Source organism: Canis lupus, chromosome 3 (assembly GCF_048164855.1).
Source record: "Canis lupus baileyi chromosome 3, mCanLup2.hap1, whole genome shotgun sequence".
In the NCBI taxonomy this organism is placed as follows: Eukaryota; Metazoa; Chordata; class Mammalia; order Carnivora; family Canidae; genus Canis; species Canis lupus.
This window is the reverse complement of record NC_132840.1, coordinates 84,451,558-84,475,332: the sequence shown is the minus strand read 5'-3', so window position 1 is coordinate 84,475,332 and position 23,775 is coordinate 84,451,558. Positions and strand designations below refer to the sequence as shown.

General features: G+C 43.1%; 1 protein-coding gene across 4 annotated transcripts in view; it reads right to left on the bottom strand.

The window, feature by feature from the left end:
* The window catches only part of APLP2 (amyloid beta precursor like protein 2), an 82,213-nt gene that overhangs the window by 22,232 nt on the left and 36,206 nt on the right, over positions 1-23,775 (bottom strand). For all 4 annotated transcript variants that reach the window (XM_072822715.1, XM_072822718.1, XM_072822719.1 and 1 more), the window contains exons 2-6: positions 15,935-16,108; positions 14,790-14,913; positions 1,545-1,657; positions 610-806; positions 93-301 (exon numbers count right to left, since the gene is read on the bottom strand). In XM_072822715.1, the coding sequence (XP_072678816.1) occupies positions 93-301; positions 610-806; positions 1,545-1,657; positions 14,790-14,913; positions 15,935-16,108 (817 nt within the window). The remainder of the gene's footprint in view (positions 1-92; positions 302-609; positions 807-1,544; positions 1,658-14,789; positions 14,914-15,934; positions 16,109-23,775) is intronic.

Genomic DNA, 23,775 nt, shown 5'->3' with positions numbered 1-23,775 from the left:
CGCCAGCTCTCCTGGGACTTACCTGGGAAATCCAAAATTGTAAGCAAACACCACCAAACAGATTCTAATGCCACGGCTTTACGTCGGGTTACCTTTAACGTCGTGAGTAATTTCCTTTTCTGAAATCGTCCCGTCGCTGCTGGGCTCAGTTGGGTTCTCGTCATTGTAGTCGTCTCCTTTAAAGGTGTCGTAGTAGTAATCACGGTCTTCCACCACTTCCTCCCCTTCCTCCTCGTCCTCGTCGTCCTCGTCCACAGCTGCCTCTGTGAAGTCCTCCAAATCCGCTTCGGTAGGAAATTCACTAGAGGTCACAGCAGAAAAGGGAGGTTAATACGGATTCCTATGTGCAGCGCACAACAATGATTCTCTTCCCTATTCTGAAACGCAAAAACAGAGACAGGAAACCAGCTCAACTCACGGTGAGCTCTGCGGCCACAGGCCAGAGAGCCGAGAGCCACCGGCAGTCTTGCCACCAGCTGTGGCCAGAAGGAAATGCCAGCTGGCCCCACTCCCGCGGCCTCGGGGGAAGCCCACTGCGCCCGGAGGGAGGGACTGGCAGGCCACGGCCAACAGCAGAACCATTTCAGGTTCGTCTTCTCTGAGGTTTACCTTTTGTAAATATCGTAGTCTTCCTCTTCATCCTCCTCCTCCTCCTCATCTTCATCTTCCTCCTCCTCCTTTGACACAGTAGATTCAACAGTCTTTGTCTGGGGGCAGCACACATATTCAGTGCCGTGGAACCGGTCTACCCCACAGGGCAGCAGCATGCCGTAGCGATACAAGGTCATTCCCTGAGCCAGGCAGGCCTAAAAGAAACCCGTGAGTCCGCATCAGAACGTTGACGAATGCGGTCAAATCGTCCCCAAAAGAAATGCCTATCTACATCACTACGTAATACCTTCTTCTCAGGGACACAGAAATTTTCTGTCAACAAGCTGCCATGCTGTAATTTTAAGATTCACTAATTTTGCTTAACTTGTGATGAGGAAACATCAGTTGGGTCAGAAACAAAGGAAAGCCCAAAGTTAGAAAAACAAGGAAAAAGGAGTTGTAGTCATCAATGCTGGCTAGCTAAAGGTGGTCAGAGATAATTCACACTCCTCACCGCAAGGGCGTGATGTCAGAATTTGACCAAAGAAACTGACTGGAGATCCAGCTTAACTACAGAAGGCAAGTGTAAGAAAGGCTATTTCTCCTCCCAGAAGAATGAAATGGCATCTAATGCCAACAGCATGTTCATCAAGACACAGATTTTCTATAATTGGCTATTTCTGCTCTAAGGCGCTAGGGTTTGGGACAGCCTCCTTGGGAACCCAAGGGACAGCATTCTTCCTTTTCAACATCCTTAACTATAGGGGCTGGGTTGTCAACACTGTATTTCCCTATAAAAATGCCCTCCCAAATATTTTTAATTTATAAGATACAAGTACTCATAAACTTTGAAAAGATAATGGGAAAATTAAATCAAGTTGAAATCAGGAAGTTTCAAAGAAAATGCTACTTTGTCTTTTAAAGGGAAAACAATACACGATCTGTTCTTTTACCTCTTTGACCACAGTGTGCCAGTGCTGGTGGTTCTCGCACACTTCCATCTGCTCTTTGTGGGAAAACTGGCACTTTTCTGGAACTAGTAGAACATCACTTACAAATTCACCCACTGGAAAGGAGAAAGCTTTGTTACAAGCAAATCTGATGGTGGTTGGAGGTGGTAAGATCCTGAAGATTATACAGTCAGGTGTAAACAGGAGCAAGCTCAGATACACATAAGCTGATGTGCCTCCGTCCTCTTCCAAGGTCAATGGGACGTTACGGCTCCAGGCAAAGGGCCACAACAGCTTGACATTCCCTTACAGTCCTGATGCCTGGGACTCTGCTCACTCTCCCCAGACTCCAATCCTTACAGTCTGTGTGGCTATCACAACACACGAATAGAGACGCCTTCCATTCCATGATGTCAAACACACACAGATACTCCCGACTGCCTCTGAGTTCACAGGAATTCATATTCCTAGCCTCCTACTTCCCTATTTCTGCCCATATTTTTTAACTTATTTACTTATTTTAGAGAGGATGGGATGAGGGGCAGAGGGAGAGAGAATTTCATGCAGACTCTGCACTGAACACAGCCTCGAGATCATGACCTGAGCCAAAACCAAGAGTCCGATGCTTAACCGACTTTGCCACCCAGGCACCCCAGCCCACGTTAGTCCTAATACAAAATGCCAAGAACGTAAGGATGTTCTTCTAACGTATGGGTGAATCTTACTTTGGCCCTCTGTGTACCTAAAAACGCAGCACCATTATAAGTGATTCAGGTAAGACTCCTCGATGGAAGAGAATGGGTGCCTCTGGGATGAAAAACTCTGGCAGACACTACTTTAACCAGGTGACCAGCCTAACATCACCAGTAATGACAAGCTGCCATATGTGATGTGCTAAGAAGAAAATATCACTACACGGTCTTTCCGCCAAAAATATGTCATTTGAATCTAATCGTGATAAAACAATAAGACAAATTCAAATTCAGGGATATATTTAAACAAGTGGCCTAAACTAAAGAAAAAATAACAAGTCATGAAAGATTTTTTTAAAAAGACGGAACTGGGGAATTACTGTGGACCAAATATAATGTTTGATACTTTTTAAAGGAAAGCTAGGAAGGACATTCTGTGGACATTTAGAGAAAAAGTGTCTGAAGTGTGACTACCATAGTTACATAGGAGAACATCCCTGATCCTAAGAGAAATAAGCCGAATATTTAGAAGTGAACTGTCATGACGTCCTAACTTACTTTCAAAGGGTATAATCACAACAACAAAAGGCAAATAAGACACAGCCACAGAATGAGATAAAGAAGGCAAATCCAGAGAACCTCGGGAAAGGGCAGAGAGGTATTTGCTGTCACATTTGTGTTCTCTAGGTCTCTTTTAAAGTTCTCTTTTTAAACATACAAAGCTGGGAGAAAAATGCACATAGCTGTTTAAAAAATAGAATGTGCTCTTTTAGAAATACACACTGAAGTATTTATAGGAAAAAAAAAATACTGTCTGTGATACGTTTCCAAACACTCAGGGAAAGGTGGGGGTGGGTCCACAGACAATGTAAGAGCAGCTCGCAAACTGATGATGGATACATACTGGACCACGGGTACATAAGGGTTAATGGTACTAGTTCTCTCTGTGTTTGGACATGTTTGTAACTTCCGTAAGAAAAAGCTAAAAACTCACCTATCAATGGGGTGGCCTGGCTGGCTCCGCCAGTAGAGCATGATTTCGGGGTCCTGAGTTCAAGGCTCACATTGCGTATAGAGATTACTTAAAAAAACATATTCATATATCACTGGATCATCACCCAGAGATTCTGACTCAGCAGGTCTAGGGTAGCATCAGTACTGTTCACTGAACAAACATTCCAGGAGATTCTGATGATCACCAATAAGCTCCACACAGGGGCTCAGCAGGGGAAAACAAAGAGGGAGAGACATATGTGCTCAGCTCAGGAAGAGATGCAGTAAGTAGGGGCAGGAGAAAGGAAGCAGGCAGGCTCACCTCTGAGGTGTCCTTTTCTTTCTTTCTTTCTTTAGAAATGAAGTGCAAAAGGAAAGTCATCCAATCTGAGAAAGGTCTCAGGGCTGTGAACTAGTGGAAAGTCCACTCAGACCCACCTCCTAAGGTTCATCACCACAGCCTGGTCCTCCAGGACTGCTCAGTCTCTGGGCACTACAGAAGTCAACCCTTCCATGATCCAAGTGCAAGCAGAAGGAGCCCTGTTCAAGGGGGAAGATGTGCTCTGACATCACAAGCTGGAACTGTAAACACAGCTTCCCCACATCAAAACAGTCTCACACCCGGTAATGATGCTGTACACCACTGTCAGAACAAGGGAATGTGAGGGCCAAATAGCTCCATTTGACACCAAACGCAGGAACAAAGTAGTAAGTTAGATGTACGACACCCTAAAGGCTCTAACGTGGTAGACCATATACATAAACTTTTTTAATCAACTAGACACAATCAATGCTCAACAAACCCCAAATCCCTGTCGGTAAATGAGGATTTGCCTCTATTAGGAAAAAATATCCTGATACTCAACAAAGTTAGAAATCACTTGAACTAGGACATCCAACCACTAACTCATATTGTCTTAATGGGATTATCCTGTATTGACTGGGCAATTTTTATATTTATGACAAAACCATCAAAAGAGTATATTAAAAGGCAGTGTGCACAGGGTTAAACGCCAGGGTTCAATTTTAGCACTGTCATTATAAGCGGAGTGGTCTTAGGCAGCTTGTTTAACCTTTCTGTGCCTGGATTTCCTTATCTTGTTGTGAGAATTAAATGACATAATATTTGGAACACACAGAAAGCTTAGAGCAGGGGCAGCTGGTTGGCTCAGTTGGTTAAACGTCTGCCTTTGGCTTAGGTTGTGATCTTGGTCATCGAGCCCCACTGAGCCCCGTGTCAGGCTCCCTGCTCAGCGAAGAGTCTGCTTCTCCCTGTCCCTCTGTTCCTCCCCCTACATGTGATCCCTCACGCACACTCTCTCTCTCTCAAATAAAATCTTAAAAAAAAAAAAAAAGAAAAAGAAAAAAGGCTTAGAGCAGAACCTGGTACACTGTAAGCACTCAGCAGCACATAAGTGTGCTAGTTCTAATTACTGATGCTAATGTTGCTGAAGTGTTAAGCTGACAGCTTCATACAAAGGAAACTACATATACAATTACAGTTATCATACAGAAATCTGTAATTTGTAAAACCTTGATTTTATATGTACAATTGTGACATCAGAAAAAAATTTAGAACAGCAATTTTATTACTAGATATATAATCTATCGACACAAGAAACTGAGTTTTAAAATAATACAATGGAATACTATATATCAGGTTAAAACTGAATGAAATCTACTTACATCACACTTTAGTCATACCCCCAAAATGATGTAAAACAAAATCAAGTTGTAAAAGGTCAACTACAGGGCAACCCTGGTGGCTCAGTGGTTTAGTGCAGCCTGCAGCCTGGGGTGTGATCCTGAAGACCCGGCATCAAGTCCCACGTCAGGCTCCCTGTATGGAGTCTGCTTCTCCCTCTGCCTGTGTCTCTGCCTCTCTCTCTCTCTGTGTCTCTCATGAATAAATAAAAATCTTTAAAAAATAAAAATAAAAGGTCAACTACAGAATGATACCATTCATGTAAGCTTCCAAACTGAAAAAGAAATGGTTTATAGGTACATATGCATATAGCACAAGTATAAAAACATGCATGAGGCAGAGGTGGGGTGGGGGAACAGGGGATGGGGTTGAAGGAGTACAGTTGTCCTCAGTGCTGAGTAACGTAGAGAACTGTTGAATCACTAATATTATACACCTGAAACTAACAAAAGACTGCATGTTAACTACACTGGAATTAAAATTTAAAAATTATTTAAAAATGAAGCCACTAAAATTCTGGTTCTTTCCCCTCAAAACCAAAAAATATGCATGAGAATAACATGCCATCAAGATTGGCACTGGTTACCTTGAGAGCAAGAGAGAGAAGAAGGGAGGAAAAGGGAAGGAAGGATGAGGCTTTGGAATATTCAATACAACTATGAAAAAATAAGATGGAGATGAAGCAAACCTGGCAAAATGTTGAAGAACTTGAATCAGTATGATGAGTACCAAGCGGCCAGCATATTGTGTTAGCTTCTCAGTATGCTTCAAATACTGTATGTCAGAATGAAGTTTAAAACCAAAACCTCTAAAGTGCCAATGATTTAAAAATTAACTCCATGCTACACTGTAATATTAAGTGCCACCCATCCTTAGCTATTCCATGCCTGAATCAATCTATCTGACCTCTGAAAACCGGAAGAGAATTATAAACACCACTCAATTTGACAAGAAACTAAAATGTAAAAGAAAAAAAAAGAGGGAACCCTGGGTGGCGCAGCGGTTTGGCGCCTGCCTTTGGCCCGGGGCGCGATCCTGGAGACCCGGGATCGAATCCCACGTCGGGCCCCCGGTGCATGGAGCCTGCTTCTCCCTCTGCATGTGTCTCTGCCTCTCTCTCTCTCTCTGTGACTATCATGAATAAATAAATAAAATCTTAAAAAAAAAGAAAAAAAAGAAAAAAAAGAATACTCTTTGAGTCAATTGTAATTCTAACATTCTAACAACATAATCTAAGGAAATAATTAAGCAAATAAAGATAATTTTTTAAAAAATTTTTAAAGATTTTATTTATTTATTCATGATAGTCACAGAGAGAGAGAGAGACACAGGCAGAGGGAGAAGCAGGCTCCATGCAGGAAGCCCGATGCAGGACTGAATGCTTGGACCCTGGGATCACACCCTGAGCAGGAGGCAGACACTCAACCGCTGAGCCACCCAGGCATCCCAATAAAGATATTTATTGTGGTGTTAATATCAAAAATTGGAACGGACCTAAATGCCCATCAATAGATAGGGGATTAAATGATGGTAGCTACATACATGGAATACCATGGGGTCACAGGAAATATGGTTTGTGTCTATATTTAACATGGAAAAACTTCCATAGTGATTAAATAATTTTAAAAATAATTAAACAATTAGGGGTGCCAATGTGGTTCAGTGGGTTAAGAAGAATCTGACTCTTGAGACGCCTGGGGGGCTCAGTGGTTGAGCATCTGCCTTCTCTCGTGGGGTTCTCTGCATGGAGCCTGCTTTTCCCCCTGCTTGTACACTCTCTCTGTTTCTCATGAATAAAGAAATGAAATCTAAAAAAAAAAAAGAAGAAGAAGAAGATGAAGAAGAAGAATCGGACTCTTGAGCTCAACTCAATCTCAGGCTTGTGAGTTCAAGCCCTATGTTGAGCTCCACACTGGGGATGGAGCCTACTTAAAAAGAAAAAGAAAAATTAAGTAAACAAAGCAAGAAACACATCTTATATCCTCAACCCTCCTCCTTCAACCAGTTGGTTAACTCCTTAAGGCCAAGTTTGTCTTTTATTCAAAGATATATATCTCCAAAGAGTAGTACAGAATAGATGTTCAAATATGAACTTTAAAAGAACAAAAAAGCAGGACGCCTGGGTGGCTCAGTGGTTGAGGGTTTGCCTTTGGCTCAGGTCGTGATCCCGGGGATCGAGTCCTGCATCAGGCTCCCTGCTCAGGGAGGAGTCTGCTTCTCCCTCTGCCCCTCCCCTCCACTTGTGCTCCCTCTCAAATAAATAAATAAAATCTTTTAAAAAGAGGAAGGAAGGGAGGATGGGAGGGAGGGAAAAGAAAACGAGTTTTTTAAACAAGTAAACTAAAGAGGAACACATTTCAATCCCAATATTGGTTCTGTCATTTCACTGTTACTTTTTGGCATTTGCTACATTTATCAGAAGCTTCTAAGAAAAAAAAGGGGAGGGGGTTCAGCAGATTAGTATTACTCTGTGTTTTTTTTTTTTTAGATTTTATTTATTCATGAGAGACGGGGGGTGGGGGGCGGACACAAGCAGAGGGAGAAGCAGGCTCCATGCAGGGGGCCTGACATGGGACTCGATCCTGGGTCTCTGGGATCAGGCCCTTGGCTGAAGGTGGCGCTAAACCGCTGAGGCCCCTGGGCTGCCCCAGTATTACTCTGTTTTATAGAAGAACACTGAAAATGGCTTGGTCTCAGTTTAGAATTTTATCCAAGTCTGTAACAATCCTCAATTTAATCGGTTGGGCTGTAAAAGATAATGGCCACAATTTCCCAAGTCACTGCACATAGAAGGTTATATTGTTTTCACCCTTTAAGAAGCTGATCAGTGAGTATAGCAATTCAACAAAACCTAATAAACCGATGACGTCCATGTCCCTATGATTCTCTTTCTCGTCATACCCTTTCCTCTAAGCAGGGCCATGACAGCCATCAGGTTTGAGAGATTTTCCAGAGTTGCTAAAATTCCTTTTAAAAATAACAAGGGTTTGTACCCACTTGGGACCGCCCTCTACAACAACACTCACAGATATTTTTTTAAAAACCTCCTGCAAAAGTACTCTCCAGCCATGTCGGTTACGGGGTTCTGGAAGCTGTAACCAGGTGGGAGAAGAAAGCCTTCCATAATGAGAGCACCAAGAGAATCGACCTGACCACCAATGCAAATTTCTGTGAGGTCTAGTAGCCGTTTCGAGCACATGTCTCAGAGGCAAACAGGGCTCTGAAGCTACAGACTCAGGATAATCTCACGAGCAGAAATACTCAAGGGTCCACGCTGGGGACAGGGTGAACTGCTGACAGGCTGTCATGAATTCAAAGGTAGCCGATGAGCAGCAAACAGATGCCTGCAGTGGATAGTGAGACAGCGAGGCGCATCTGCTGAAGGCACCATCCCAAAGCCTCTGAGATGAGAACTGTCTTTGGTAGGCTTCACATCACAGTAACACTGTCTGTCCAGATCGCCATCCAAAAATAACCCAAAACAAAAACAGTCACAGGCTTACAAAGCTCTCTTCTTTTAGTCCAGGAGCCAGCCTGCACAGAAATGTCAGAGATGACTAACTCCTTCCCCCAAAATACCAGCAGTTTTGCTCCTTCACACATCACCAACTCTGTCCTACTTGGATCATCCTATCTACCTACCTACCTATCTGTCGTCCGCATAAACTTTTAGAGATAAATAGGAGTCAATCCACAGTAACCTAAGATATGAGGTCATTTTGAGAAGGAAGAGACAACTGAAACAGCAGGTTAGAAGTCACATTGATGGGCAGCTAAGCATCAGAAGAGGGCAGAGCTGAGTGACATGAACACAGATGTCCACAGTGTGACACAGACTTGATGCAAGCACTACTAGCAACCTAAATTCATTCTCAAACTGCTTTCTAAGCAGGCTAATCTCTCCCCTCAACCTAGCAAAAACGACAACAAATAAAACTAATGCCTGAGGACACAGGTAAGGACCCTGGGACACCCAAACCAATTAATAGAGGCGACCCAACCCATATAGACAGGTCCTGGTTTCCCCAGTTTCCATCTCCTCACCTCCTCACTTTCTGGCCTGCCTACCAACCTATGCTTTGGGTTTGCTGGGCATTAATTATCTCTATTATTTTTTAATGTAATCTCTATGCCCAACACGGGGATCAAACTCACAATCTCGAGATTAAGAGTTGCGTGCTCCACTGCCTGAGCCAGCCAGGCACCCCATTAGCTAGTGACAGAGTCCTAGGGCTACAGCTAACCATATTTCTACCATCACTGTATTCCAACATGCGGTATTCATCTTAGTATGTCCAAAAAGACTTACTGTGGTTACTTCTGGTGAATACAACATACAGGACTCTTTTTACTGCATCCATTTTTAGGACAGTTTGTATGTTAAAAGAACGGTGTGTGGCTGTCTAACTCACTGAATATACTATAAACTATTAAACTATATCCTTCAAAATGGGTGAATTATATAGAATATGAATTATGTCAACAAATTTTGTTTTTGTTTTAAAGCAGAGACTGGTTGGGGCGGCTGGCTGGCTCAGTCGGTTCAGTGTACAACTCTTGATTTCAGCTCAGGTCATGATCTCAGGATTGTGGTTCTGTACTGGGCATGGAGCCTGCTCCTAAGGATTCCCTCTCTCTCTCTGTCTCTCGCCCTCCCCATCCTCACTTACTTGCACTCTCTCAAAAAAAAAAAAAAAAAAAGAAAAGAAAAGAAGAAAAGAAAAAAGAAAAAAAAAGACTGATCATTTATAGGAGATACTGAGCAAACAATAGTTATACTGAGGATAATGGCACTGGAGGCACCAATACGAGCTACTGCCACTAATATACACGTGTAGCTACAGAAATACAGATTTATGTGTATGTGCATATGTGTATATACATGTATTTCTTAACTCTGTCTGCTGAGCAGGCCTAGAAGCAACATCCTAGTATAATAAGTACACACAATGCCCAGACTTGGTTTCTCAATACCATTCTCCACTGACAGAAACCAGGGCTTCCTGGAGAAATGTCAGACTCCTGATGTAGAGTTGGGAAAATACAGCATCAGCCTGGATCATCTTTTTCACAAATCTGGACAATGAGCCCAGAAGGAAATAAGTGAATGCAGACACCATCTCAGCCAAGTAATAAAAGCTACCACGGGTAATGAAGCAAACCGACATCTGCAACTCCTAATTCTATGCAGCAAGAACACATCTATGGGTAGCCTCCTCAAAAAGGCGTATATCAAAGGAGTCCTAAGGGCCCCCTGCATGGCTCAGTCAGTTCAGCGTCCGACTCTTGATCTCAGGGACAGGAGTTCTAGCCCTGTGTTGGGCATGGAGCCTACTTTAAAAAAGAAAAAAGGATCACAAGACAAACCCAAACTGCAAGGCATTTTCACAAAGCAATTCCTACTCTCTAAAAATGTCAGGGTCATGAAAAACCAGGTGAGAGACTAAATACTATGTGTGATCTTTAATTAAATCCTGACATTATAGAAAAAAGGTGAAACATGAATATGTCTGCAGATTAGATTGGATCAATGCTAATTTCTTGATTTTGATGATGTGGTTATATAGGAGAATGTCTTTGTTTCTAGAAAATCTACACTAAAGCCCTACGGGATAAAAAGATAGCAACTTAAATGACTCAAACACAAAAACGCAGCAATGGCAAGGGTTGGGGGTGTTGGGGGGGAGCGAATGGTAACAGTTGGAAAATCTGAAGAAAGAGTATATGGGAACTCTGTACAATTTTTCTAACCATTCCATAAACTTGAAATTATTTTTAAAATATTCTTATCCTTAAAAGGCAAGAATAACTCTAAAGCACTACCACCAAAATGCTTTCTAGAGCATGGAAGAGAGTGGTACTAATTACTACCCAACGTCAGCTCTACCTGGGTGCTCTAAGGGGAGATGGGCTGGGGGCAGCAGAGAGACATTAAAATCTACTTCTTCAATGATGCCAAGTTAGAACTGGTCCCTTCCTAGCTCAGCCGCAGGCAACTGTATGCGTTTTAGGATACAGTGGATGGCTCTACTTATTGGCTAAGAAGTAGTTCAAATGGATACTGGTGTAAACACAAAAAAACACTTTCCACTAAGGAACATCAAAGACCATATAATACTTTATTCAGTGACCACGATGCAAAGAAAGTATTGAGTAATTTATGGTCAAATAGTTTTTTTTTTTTTTTAATTTTTATTTATTTATGATAATCACAGAGAGAGAGAGAGAGAGGCAGAGACACAGGCAGAGGGAGAAGCAGGCTCCATGCACCGGGAGCCCAACGTGGGATTCGATCTCGGGTCTCCAGGATTGCGCCCTGGGTCAAAGGCAGGCGCTAAACCGCTGCGCCACCCAGGGATCCCGTCAAATAGTTTTTTATGCACTTAGTTAACAGTATCATTTCACTATTTCATTTTATCAACACAGAAAAATTCGAAGTACATGTAACATATGGGAAAACAAAGCAGTAGAATAAAATTTCTGTCGTGTGCCAGCTACAGTATGCAGTCTTGTCTTACAATTGTCATTAAAAAGTGTATCCTGTGTTGCAGACACTGTCATGGTACTAGAGGTCCAAGAGGACTAAAACAGGGGCCCTCGGGGCGCGATCCTGGAGTCCCGGGATCGAGTCCCACATCGGGCTCCCGGCATGGAGCCTGCTTCTCCCTCTGCCTGTGTCTCTGCCTCTATCATAAATAAATAAATAAATAAATAAATAAATAAATAAATAAATAAATAAATATAAATAAATAAATAAATAAATAAATAAATAAATCCTTAAAAATAAATAGATAAATAAATAAATCCTTAAAAATAAATAGATAAATAAATAAATGAATGAATGAATGAATGAATGAATAAAACAGGGGCCCTGGTTTCACAGTGTTTACAGCAAAGTTGGAGAAAGGTACAGAAACAGATAATCACTGTACAGGGTGACAGGTGCAAGGGCAACAATGGGAGTATTCCAGAAATCTACATATCTGGATAGGAAATATAACTAGGAGGAGAAGTTTTCTTTAAAGGAGGCAGCCCCTAAAAAAAAAAAAAAAAAGGAGGCAGCCCCTCATCTGGGTGGCTCAGTTGGTTGAAATCTGACTCGATTTTGGCTCAGGCTATAATCTTGGGTTCATGAGAATGAGTCCCTGCCCCCCACCCCTGCTGGGCTCTGTGTTGGGGATGGAGGGGGGAGTCTCCTTGAGATGCTCTCCCTTCCTCTGCCCCCCCCCCCCACCGCCCCACTCCACCCGTGCTGGTTCATGCTTCTCTCTCTCAAATAAATCAATCTTTAAAAACAAAATAAATAAAATTTAAATAAAATAAAGCAGGCAGCCCCTGAAGTAAGCTTTGAAAGGAGAACTCAGCAAGCAAAGGAAGTAGAGGAAAGGCATCCCAAAGATGAGAATGGGAGGGTGTGTGGCCAGGAGCCACAGAGGCCCAGGCTGACAGGGGGTGGTACACAGAGCAGGGGTGGCAGACATCTGGAAGGCCATGAAGAGAGCCACAGTATGGAGTTTTTGACCTAAGGCAAGGAGCTTAATTAAACCTACTTTTTAGGTGAAGAAGAGCTACTAAGGGCTTCTACGTGTGGGAAAAACAATTCAATTCTCATTTGAGGCCCGAGGGCAACAGACTAGACAACAGAATGGAGAAGCACACAAGGAGGCTGTTGTCACTGTCTGGGCAGGAAAGGACAAACGGCCGCCCAGAGCAGCAGGATTAGGAATATAATAAGGGATATAAGCCAGACGTTCCCAACTTTCGGGTCACAGCACCTTGAGTGTCTCAGTAAGATTTTCATAACACTTCCAGGCCTACCCTAAAGAATACCCAAAAGCTAGTGTGTGCTGAGCACCACACAACGCCTCCAAGGGTGCGACTGACTGACCACTGTCACCCTTCCTTCTCCTTCTCTAGTTATTTTATGTGATGCTGGCTCTTTAGCCCGGGAACCACTAATGTTCAGGTCCAGGAGATAGGAGGTCGCTGAGAGGATGCTGAAACCATGAACACCTCCAGCTAGCAGTTCATGGGATGTCTGAGAGATGTTTCCTTTGAAAATCCAACTATCCCACAAGGCCTCCCGCCACAAGTTTGCACCAATGCCCTGGGGTGCCTCAGTGCACAGTTTGGGAACTGTGGATAGAAGCCTTATTGAAGACATACGAACCAGGCTTGAAAACTGACTGGGCGTCGGGGAGATAAAGGTCTCCCAGATCTCGAGCTCAGAGTTCTGAGTGAGGGGTGGAGCCATGACAAAGAACATGTAGGAGGGACCAGACCAGGCTGCAAAGTCTTCCAGGGTAACAATGTAAAGGGAAGAAACGACTGCAAGTACTGTCTACCCACTGTCTACAAATATTCAAAATTACACTCTTGTTTCTTTAATCCAAGAATTTTATATAGAGGGGCGCCTGGGTGGCTCACTCGGTTAAGCGTCTGCCTCCGGCTTGGGTTGTAGTCTTGGGGTCCTGGGATCGAGCCCTGTGTTGCACTTAATGCTAGGTGGGGCATCTGCTTCTCTCTCTCTCCTTCCCTCTGTCCCTCCCCCTGCTCATGCTCACTCTCTCATGCTCTTCCTTAAATAAATAAAATCTTAAAAAGAATTTTATGGAGAGTGTATGAAACCTCATACCAGAGATTTCTTAGAGCCAAATGGAATGGGAGACCATCCTTAGACCACACCACACGGAAGGTCTCCAGGTCTCACACGACTACCACATGATGCTCCACTTTATTTTTTTTTTTTATTTTTTTTTTTTTTACACATTTGTATGCTCCACTTTAAAGTAAGTGGTGGTAAGCATCTGCAATGTCTCGCTTTCCCCCCACTGAATACTTTAATAAAACAGTAATTGCTACATGGTTTAAACACTGTTATTCAGGTGCTGACTCTTCCTGTTATTTTGATACATGTGAGAATGAGGAAAGGCATACATTCCATTTTAGGAAGGGTTTTAAACGAAGGGAGGAAGTAGGACCTGTTAAATTAATGGCTAAAATTAAATATACCACCAACTACCCAGAATGTCGATGTTAATGCTATATCTCTGTTAATCCCATCATGGATCATCAAAAAAATCAGTTGTTTTGACCTTTTACGCTTCAATGACCACATCTGCTCCTGAATCGCCCAGCATAGCTACAGGTGCATGAGTGCATCTGGATACCTCTGTGACGAGCGGTTGGGATGAATACATTGACTAGGTAAGTAATGGAAGCAACAACTCTTTCTGGGTAATAAAAATTTCTTACTCAGTTTTACTCAGGTTAGCTCTACTAACACTGACCACAGGGTCAGAAGCACCTGTGGCCGCTGTGGGCCCTTCAGAATGGCAGGGAGCACGGGGCCTTGGCCTGGCCTCCCTGACAGTGCACAGGCAGCTCACTATGAGTCACTCCTCCTGAAAACTACCAGTCTGGTCTGGCTAGCAGTGTAGGATTTCAGCACCTTGTAAAGTATGCTTTGGATGAAGTAAAAGGAACGGGGGACTCCATTCCTTGGGCTGTTCAGTATAACGCACTACTATGGCCGTGAAACAGGAATTTCAAACATCAATGTGACGCAAAGTTGGACTGCTCTGAGGGTAGCACTTTGACTCTGTGCCGTGCAAAAAAGCTCACCCTTAAAACACAGAGGATGCCCACGATGGGAGAGGTCATGACCATCAAAGGCAAGTAAACCACAGACACTAGAAAGTGGTGAATATTACAAAAGGAAGTCCCATAATACCTTCTTGTAGCCCTCAGCTTCTTAACAAAGGGAGGCATTGCACTATGGGGCAAAAGAAGATTTATTTGAAAATGAGCAACCTCTACTTCTGGAGAAGTCACCAAGAATATCTAAAGGTCACTCACCAAGACACTTAAAAGGTACCACGACGTGAGTCTTGCACTGCTTTTTGTCCCTCCGGCACCAATTGTCAACACTGACTGGCTCATTTGCTTCCATCACATTTGTGATCTGTAGCTCTGGATACATCTGCAAAGAAAAGAAAACGCGCTCACAATAAACTGACTTTATCCATAATAAATGCATGTTCATTTCCAAGTAAGGATGGGTGTCTGCTTCCTCAGCGTCATCATTATCCTCCATAAATCTAAACTTCACTCTGCTACTCCTGGTTCTAACTGAAGTCATCAAGTAAAAAGATATTGTAACTATTAGTTCTCTTTTGTCTGGGAGATTTCTGACCACTTCTAATGCATTCTCTTAAAACAAACAAAAAAGGAATCTTTACTTAAGGATATACAAAAGTAGCAGGCTCTCGAGTCCACAATAAATCTATTAGGTACAAGTCCACTTGCAGGGTGCATGTAAATAGCTGAGAAGAAAAAGATATTAAAAGGCAAGTCCATGGAAACATCTGCTGATGAAATTAGAGAATAAAACTCTAACCCTGGCCTTCGATGCTAATCTTGGTGAGAAGTTAAAACATCTCATATCCCTTTCTCGGTCAAGTTCTGACTCCAAAGGTAAGCAGAATCAGACCTGAGACAATCATTTATAATACAGGTGGCTTTCTAGCAGCAAGTGGAAAGTGCAAGTGTCCACCTGACAGGTTTGGCTTTATATCCTCCCATAGTAAGTGGGAAGTCAAGAGAAGCAGGCTTGACTCGTATGGTACCTGCCGAGCTTCTGTGCGGATGGCCAAAACCTCTGACAAGTCTCAGCCATGTCATATATATTGAGACATAAAAGGCCCGGTGCTCCATCATTAGCAACTTGGGCTTCTAAGGTGAAGAGGTTCAAGCCTGGGATGCCTGGGTGGCTCAGTGACTGAGCGTCTGCCTTCAGCTCAAGTCAAGATTCCAGGATCCAGAGATCGAGTCCTACATAGGGCTCCTCACAGGGAGCCTGCTTTTCCCTCTGCCTGTGTCTCTGCCCCTCTCTCTGCATCTCTCATGAATAAATAAATAAAATCTTAATAAATAACATAAAATAAAGAGGTTTAAGCTTGACCCAGGAAAAAGTCGTTTTCATGTTCCAGCAACAGTCTTACCTCCTGACAGTACTGAAGAACTTCTTCTTTTGTTCCGAAGCATTTCTTAGTGCCTGTTGGGTCTGGTTCCCATTTCCCAGTCTGAATGTTCACATGCATATTTAACTTCCCACAAAATACTGCAATTTGAGGCTCGGCGACAGCAAATCCTGTTCCAGCATTGGCCGCGAGAGCCTACCAAAGGGGGAAAAAAATCCAGGTTTACTCCCAAAAGGCTGGCACAAAGGCACAGTCATCTACTGGTTGTGACAGTAGAACTGATCTCTTAAAACTTGTTTATTAGTTTTATCTTTATCTTCATAAACAAATCCTTTTCCCAGGAGTTAGGCCAGAAAAAACAATGAGCGTTGGACTTACATGATCAAAGCGAAAGGTCAATGGAAAAAATCTACCCCCCACTCCCCACCTGGATACTTCTGACTTGGGAACCTATAATCCAACTGTGGTCTGCTCTACTACGAGTGTATCTACTTCCCGGTCCTTCATATATTAAACCACAGAAGTACAGAACGGCAAAAGTGCTAGGAATTCACTCGCACAACAAAATCTTGTTGAGCAGCTACTATTTTGCAAAGTAATGTGCTAAATGCCTATGACACAGAGTGAACAAAAAGTCATGGTCCCTGCTCTCGTGGGGCTTTCGGCCTACTGCCGGACTCCATACTCGCACATCAGGTGTGATCACATTCCTAGATATCCCACAAAGGAAAAGAACCCAGGGATCCCTGGGTGGCGCAGCGGTTTGGCACCTGCCTTTGGCCCAGGGCGTGATCCTGGAGACCCGGGATCGAATCCCACATCGGGCTCCCGGTGCATGGGGCCTGCTTCTCCCTCTGCCTATGTCTCTGCCTCTCTCTCTCTCTGTGACTATCATAAATAAATAAATTTTAAAAAATTAAAAAAAATAAATAGATACGTGTTGAGCTACATGTATCAATACATGTATTGTATCAAACATGTATCATGTAAAAAAAAAAAAAAAAAAAGGAAAAGAACCCAGTGCTGAAGCAGCATATAGGAAGGGAATTTAACCTAGACTGGGATACGGAGGTGGTCAGCGAAGCTTCCTGACGTGGAGCTCCCACGTGGAGGAAACATACACAGAGAGGCAGACAGCAGCGGCAGAAGGGTGAGAGGCAGGGAGGTGCAAGTCTAGACAACCGTGCGGGCCAAGAAAGGACTTTGTCACTGAGGTGCTAAGAGGTTTTAAGCACAAAGTTAGTATTTTCAAAATGCACCTGTGATATTTTCTGGTTGCACGATGGCAAAGAGACTGCAAGGGAACAAGTGTATGCCGGGGATGGCTCAGGAAGCTGGTGCCATGGACTCAGGGAGATGGAGAGAAGGGGAGCGAGGGAGGGTGTCACCTGAGACAAAGGCAGTACAGCGGAGAAACAGATGCAAGAGACTGGACAGTACAACTGGTGAGCGTTGGCGACAGATTAACTAAGGGGCGCAGAAGCAGATGTCAAGCATGGCTTGCATTACTCAACGAGGGATGCATCATTCACGGAAATGGGACACTAAAAGGGATTTCATGAACAATTTTATCTTGTATCAGATAAACATAATGGTTCCACTGTCTTTCTCTGGCTGGTATCCTCTTCTTTGTGAAAAGATCATAGCCACTAACAGATCACAAATTACAGGTGACAAAAAACATTTAGGCATCGTGACAGGTAAGGCTCCTACAAAGTCTCATGTTCCAGAAAAAACACAGGCATCCCAGCACCTAGAAATAGGCCAATATTGATGGATGCATCCACAGTGGAGTTTTGTGGTTTCCTCTAATGTAAAAGTTCTTTCAAAATAAAAACTGAAGTTTTTTAATGTTAAAACTTGGCGGATAGGGTTAAAGATTGTATGGTCTATCATAGTGCTCTTTTTTAAAAGAGCAATTAATATAAAATGGCTTTCCTATTAACAGAAAGGGTAGCTTTGACTTCTGTAATATATGGAAATTATGTGCTTTCTAAGCAACTCTCATTTACTTGTGCTGATGGACGACAAAGATATTAATGGTCCTTCCAATCAGGAGACTACATTTGATTTTGAAAGGCATTATGACCTTTCTCCAGGAAAAATTTGCCATCGTCCACCTATTTTGCTCAGGAGCTTATTAAAATAAGCCTGCTTCCTACCACTACAAGAGAAGGAAACACAGACACTTGTTGGATAGCTGGGAGAAAGCTAATTTGGGATGAAAATATTGCCAAGATCAATCAGGGTTGAAAAAACACCTCAATTAAATCCAACAAAGAGAACAATTAGCAACTTTATTAACTAGAATTGATTGCAGCCCTACTGTGATGATTAATCATTTACTAAAGCAGAAGGCAGATCCTATGTCTTCCATATAACTGCGTACAAAGCTACAGGCTGATGAGAAAAAGAACAGGGGTCCCTGGCTGGCTCAGTGGAGCCTGTGACTCGATCTCCAGGTTGTAAGTTCAGGCCTCATGTTAGATGTGGAGATTACTTAAAAATAAAATCTTCAAAAAAAAAAAAAAAGAAAGAAAAGAAAAGAAAGAAAATTGAAGGATAAGTACACACATTTATTTATAGGCAATACTCTAATGGTATTTAATTCAAAGCAATCATTAAAAGGTGTAAGGATGCCCAAGACAGATGTGCTTAATATTCACATTGAGTTCAACATGTGGACCAAAATGTCTCTTCTGCTGGCCATTCTTCTTTTGAAAAAGCCACATGTTAAGGATGGGCTAGCGTTCAGGTATGACATGGAGGAAAATGGGTTAATATCGAGACGAAGGCAAAGGAAACCCAGGGACAATTTTGTCTATTGAAACCAGTGTTTCCCTAAAGTTCTTTCCTTCCTACTTCAAAAGCCCAGATAGAAATAAAGAAAATTAAGAAAGATATAAAAAATATATAAGAAAGCTCAATCAGGGATCCCTGGGTGGCGCAGCGGTTTGGCGCCTGCCTTTGGCCCAGGGCGCGATCCTGGAGACCCAGGATCGAATCCCACGTCGGGCTCCCGGAGCATGGAGCCTGCTTCTCCCTCTGCCTGTGTCTCTGCCTCATTCTCTCTCTCTCTGACTATCACAAATAAATAAAAATTTAAAAAAAAAAAAAAAAAAAAAAGAAAGCTCAATCAATAGGTCAAAAGGAAAGGGTTTCCTAAACCTTCTGTAATTGAACCACCACAGTTAAATCTAAAAGATGTAAAGCAATTAATTCCTAAATCCTCTTTATGGCTTTGTAGATTTTATTCTTAAGATGTTTGTTTGTTTGTTTACACAGGGGGTGGGGGAGAGGCAGAGGGAGAGAGAGAATCCCAAGCAGCCTCCATGCCCAGTGCAGGGTCTGACTCAGGGCTTGAGCCAATGACCCTGAGATCATGACCTGAGCTGCAATCAAGAGTCCGAGGCTCAACCTATTGAGCCACCCAGTGGCCCCCTTAAGATTTTATTTTTAGGTAATCTCTACCCCCAACGTGGAGCTTGAGCCCATAACCCCGAGATCAAGAGTCGAACGCCCCACTGACACAGTCAGCGAGGAGCCCCTGGCCTTGTATAGCTCGACATTAAAAGCAGCTATTAAATAAATAGGATGCCGGGTACAGTAAAAGTCCGGGGGGGGGGGGGGGACGGGACGGACGGGACATTAACCGCTCAAATTCCAGACATGAATTCAGGTAGGAACTAGTGTCAGTTATGTGAGCTCACCCAAGCCACAGCCGTGCAGTGGGCGAAAGCGTGCAGGCAGCCACTTATCAGCACCAAAGATCATGTTGCACAAGTTACTCATTATGGTCGTTGGCTACAAGACCACAAGAGTTCCAACTGGATAAATGTTCAGTTTATGGGTCAACCACTAAGGTCAATACATCAGTGATGAGTGCATTTGATCTTTGTGCTGAGATGGTCAGCATCGCCTTCCCTAAAGAGAATCTAAAATACCAGAGGTTAAAGCAACAGGAAGAGGCAGCTAGGCAGCAGCAGCTCCTCGCATCAGTTACCACCAAGAAAAGGGAGAGTAACTGGAAGCCTTCCAGACAGCTAATATGCTGCAGTGATTCACTCTTGAGTTCAGAAAGATTAATCCTTGTGGTCATAAGAGACTCTCAAGAAGGTATCATCTGAAATATAAAAAGCCTCTGTGGACCATGTCTAGGAATCAACTAATCAAACACATCCCGACCTTACCTAGGGTATAATAGGATCGGTTTTGTTCTGGGATGTTTGTACTTCTTTCCTTTGAAAATGCTCTTATTTCATGTGCGTCCATTTTCTGAAGCACACACTGTGCCTGGATCCATTACATCAATGTATAAATCAATCTGTTTCCTAATCTAACATGTTACAAATGGGATTTCACTGCCAAGTCAGCACTTCTGATGTCCTGTGAACCTGGAATCCTCTACGAAAAGAAAATTAATGCCCCAAGCTTTGGCACTTAAGCCGGTCCTTGTGATCTATGCACATTGCAGCACTTTTAAGGCTTTGAAAACAAATTGCATCAATTGCTTCCCAGCCCAGTGCTTCCATTTTACTTAATAATTCATTCTTAATAAGAAATTCCATCTTATTAATTTGGCTCAGGGAAGAGAGTTTAGCCTTACAAGGACAGAAATTCAACTTGGTAAAAAGTGCTTCGAGTAACTTGGTTGAAAACCTGACATGGCTTAAAACAATAAATAAATCTAAGTAAATCTAAATCTGAACCTAACTTAACTGAGGGCCTTTCATCACCATCTCAAGAGGTGCGGCTCCTCGGCCCATCTCGGCCCCACCGCCCTTCACCTACAGCAGCGCTCCCAGTCCAGGGCGAGACCTAAGCCCAGGATCTCCTTCCTCCCTGAAACTATCATCCCAGAATCCAAGTTGGCTCGGGGTTTGGGAAAGTGCCTGCCGTGGAGGGAGCATCTTCTAAGGAGGATTGTTTTATCCCCTTACTGAGTGAATCATGTTTCCTTGGATAGGAAGATGCTACATTACAGCCAGGCAAGCATTCCAGCTTCGGCCCAGGAGGGCAAGTTCACACAGTCCCAGTACGAATAAATACGGAACGAAACACGCCTTTGGAGCATCCAGTTACACCTGTGTGGCAGTGACAGCAAGAGGCACAGCACCCGTAATCAAAGGCCTTCCATTTGCAGAGAAAAAGTCAGAAAAATGACAATGTATTAATGGATGCCAAGATCCTGTGTAGTAGATTCATTCCTGTTTGTTCAGGTCCTGCCTGGCATTTGCACGATTTGTCAATTGAAAGGACTTAGGTCTGTGTCCACAAACCTGCACCTAAGATTTACTCAATTGAGCAGGGTTTTTTGTAAATTATTTATTTATTCATGAGAGACACACACAGAGAGAGAGAGAGAGAGAGAGGAAAGAGAGAGAGAGAGAGAGAGGCAGAGACACAGGCAGAGGGAGAAGCAGGCTCCATGCAGGGAGCCCGACGTGGGACTCAATCCCGGGTCTCCAGGATCACGCCCTAGGCCGAAGGTGGCACCAAAACCCTGCGCCACCCGGGCTGCCCTCAATTGAGCAGTTTTATAAAGCCATAGATTCAAGGTGTCTCGCCAATGTAGTTACTACTACAAAAGGGAAGAAAACTGTGGACATGGTGGACATGGTGACACTGCCCTCAGCAGCAGTAACCACGAAAGGGCATTGATGAGCAAAGACTGAGGGACTCTTAGATTTCAGGAGACCAAGAAGAAATGACAAGCAAATGCAACATGGGACCCAGGACAGGGTCCTGGGACAGGAAAAGGATGCCAGGGAAAAAGTGAGCGATCGTTTGAATCAGGTCTGAGTCAGTTAATAACTGTGTACTAATGTCATTTGCCTGGTTTTGACCATCGCACCATGGTCGTGTCAGATGTGAAGATCAGGGGAAGCCCAGAAAGGGTACAGGGAAACTCTAGTATTTCTGCAACTTTAAAAAAAAAAAAATCTAAAGTTAGGTCAAAATAAAGTGCTTTGGGCTTTTTAAGTCCTGTTCATCACCCGCCTGGATTTTGATTGTGACTGCCTGTTTTCAATCTGTCACGAAGAGAAGACACACTTCTAGGCAGGGCCACGAGTAAGCACTGAGTAGATCCAATACCTGAAAAATAAACTATTAATTCTCAACACACGAGCACGCAACCTACGGTAGTAAAACCCCATGTGTACAGATAATAAATTCTCTCCAATGGGAGGACTATTATGATTCTACCCAGAGCCTAACATATAAGAAAGTCCACTTTTGTTACTATCAAAAGGATGATGGGGGTTTGGAGCCTTTAGCCCATCTTCATCAGCGGTAAAGAAGTGAAGCTTTCAATTAAAAAAACAAAAACAAACAAACAAAAAACTCCAAGATTCAAGTGTTTCAACTATTTAATAATAGCAGGATTCTTATTAAGCATTTTCTAGTTTTAGCAGCAAACTGAGAAAACCTGACCATAAAAATGACAGTTTGCACTACACCAATTGAAAATCCTTGTTTTTGTTTTTTTGTTTTTTTTTAATGTTTGAACTTAATTCTAGTTAGAAACTGGTGAATTAGGTTTAGGGAGAAAACTCTGAATGCAAAAAGCCATTATTCTTCCACCGACATATAACAGCTGTTAGGTATTATTTTCATAGGCAAGGATTTATACAAATAATCTCTGCTTTATTACAGGTCTAAATATTAAGGTATAAATAAGGTATCATTTCCAAGATTAAAAACCATTTAGACTGTCTCCAAGGCTTTTTATAGGAACACAGGAATTTGTTCATCTGGATTACACTGGTGGGGATCCAAGCCCTAAGGTCTAAGAGAGGCCTGTCCTGTGTCCCCAAGATGAGAGCGAAGAGTCTTCTATAATGGAAGTTATTGAAAAATACATAAAATACGTTTATGTTAAAAAAAAAGTGTTTATGGATGTAAAATTCTCAAGGGGACAGGTTCTCTACTGGCTCCTGTGTTTCTTTCCAACTGCCCATAATAGGAACTCTAAGAAGCTGATTTCAGAGGGTATGGAAACATTAGTCCTCTGCTCAGGAGGAGTGCCTGACCTCAGAGGAAGTGCCGGAGGCGGTAGCCCAGAGCAAGGGCTTTAAGAGGAAGACAGACCTTGAAAGACATCCAGCCTCATACTGACTAGCTGTGCTCCTTTGGCAGGTCACCTGACCTCTCTGGGCTTCAGCTTCTTCATCTCTCAAATGCTGACAACAGTGACTGCACAGCACGGTCTTGAGATTTAAATGAGCTGGTGCATGTAAAGCGCTTGAAACCATGCTTGTTCTATAGAAAAGAGAGCTTCAAATGTTGGTGGCCATGTCTTTATTCGTCAAACGAGGCTCCTAGCATACCTATATCTCTCAGGCTTGTTGTGTGGATTAAATTAAGACGCTCACTAAAGCCTGATGCCTGCCACAGAGCAAGCACTCAAATGTTAACATCATTAGCGTCGGGCTGGCTCCGGGACCTTCAGTTCTGTCCGGCTACAATTACAGAAGGGCCCTAAGTTATGAGTGTGCAGGGAAGAACCCATTAAGTCCCCATGGGACTAGTCATCCTCCCCAAAGCCAGGATGGCATGAAATGGGCTTAAAAGACTGCACATTCCCTCTTTACCTATTAAATCCGGACATACTCCAAGCGGGCTGCATTAATAGTCTGCATTTTCTTCTGTGGGAATTCAGCTTTACATGAACAATTTAATACCGCCCTACCATTTAAAAGAAAATCACCGGGAGTATCTGGCTTCCTGGCCCTGGTCCAGCTTCCGGCTGGCACGGAAGCCAGGTCAAGATGAATCTGCAGTTACTACTGAGACACTGCTGTGATCAAAAGAGCACTATGTGAGTTATTTCTCTAGATTTGTACTCTTGAGGCGGGGGT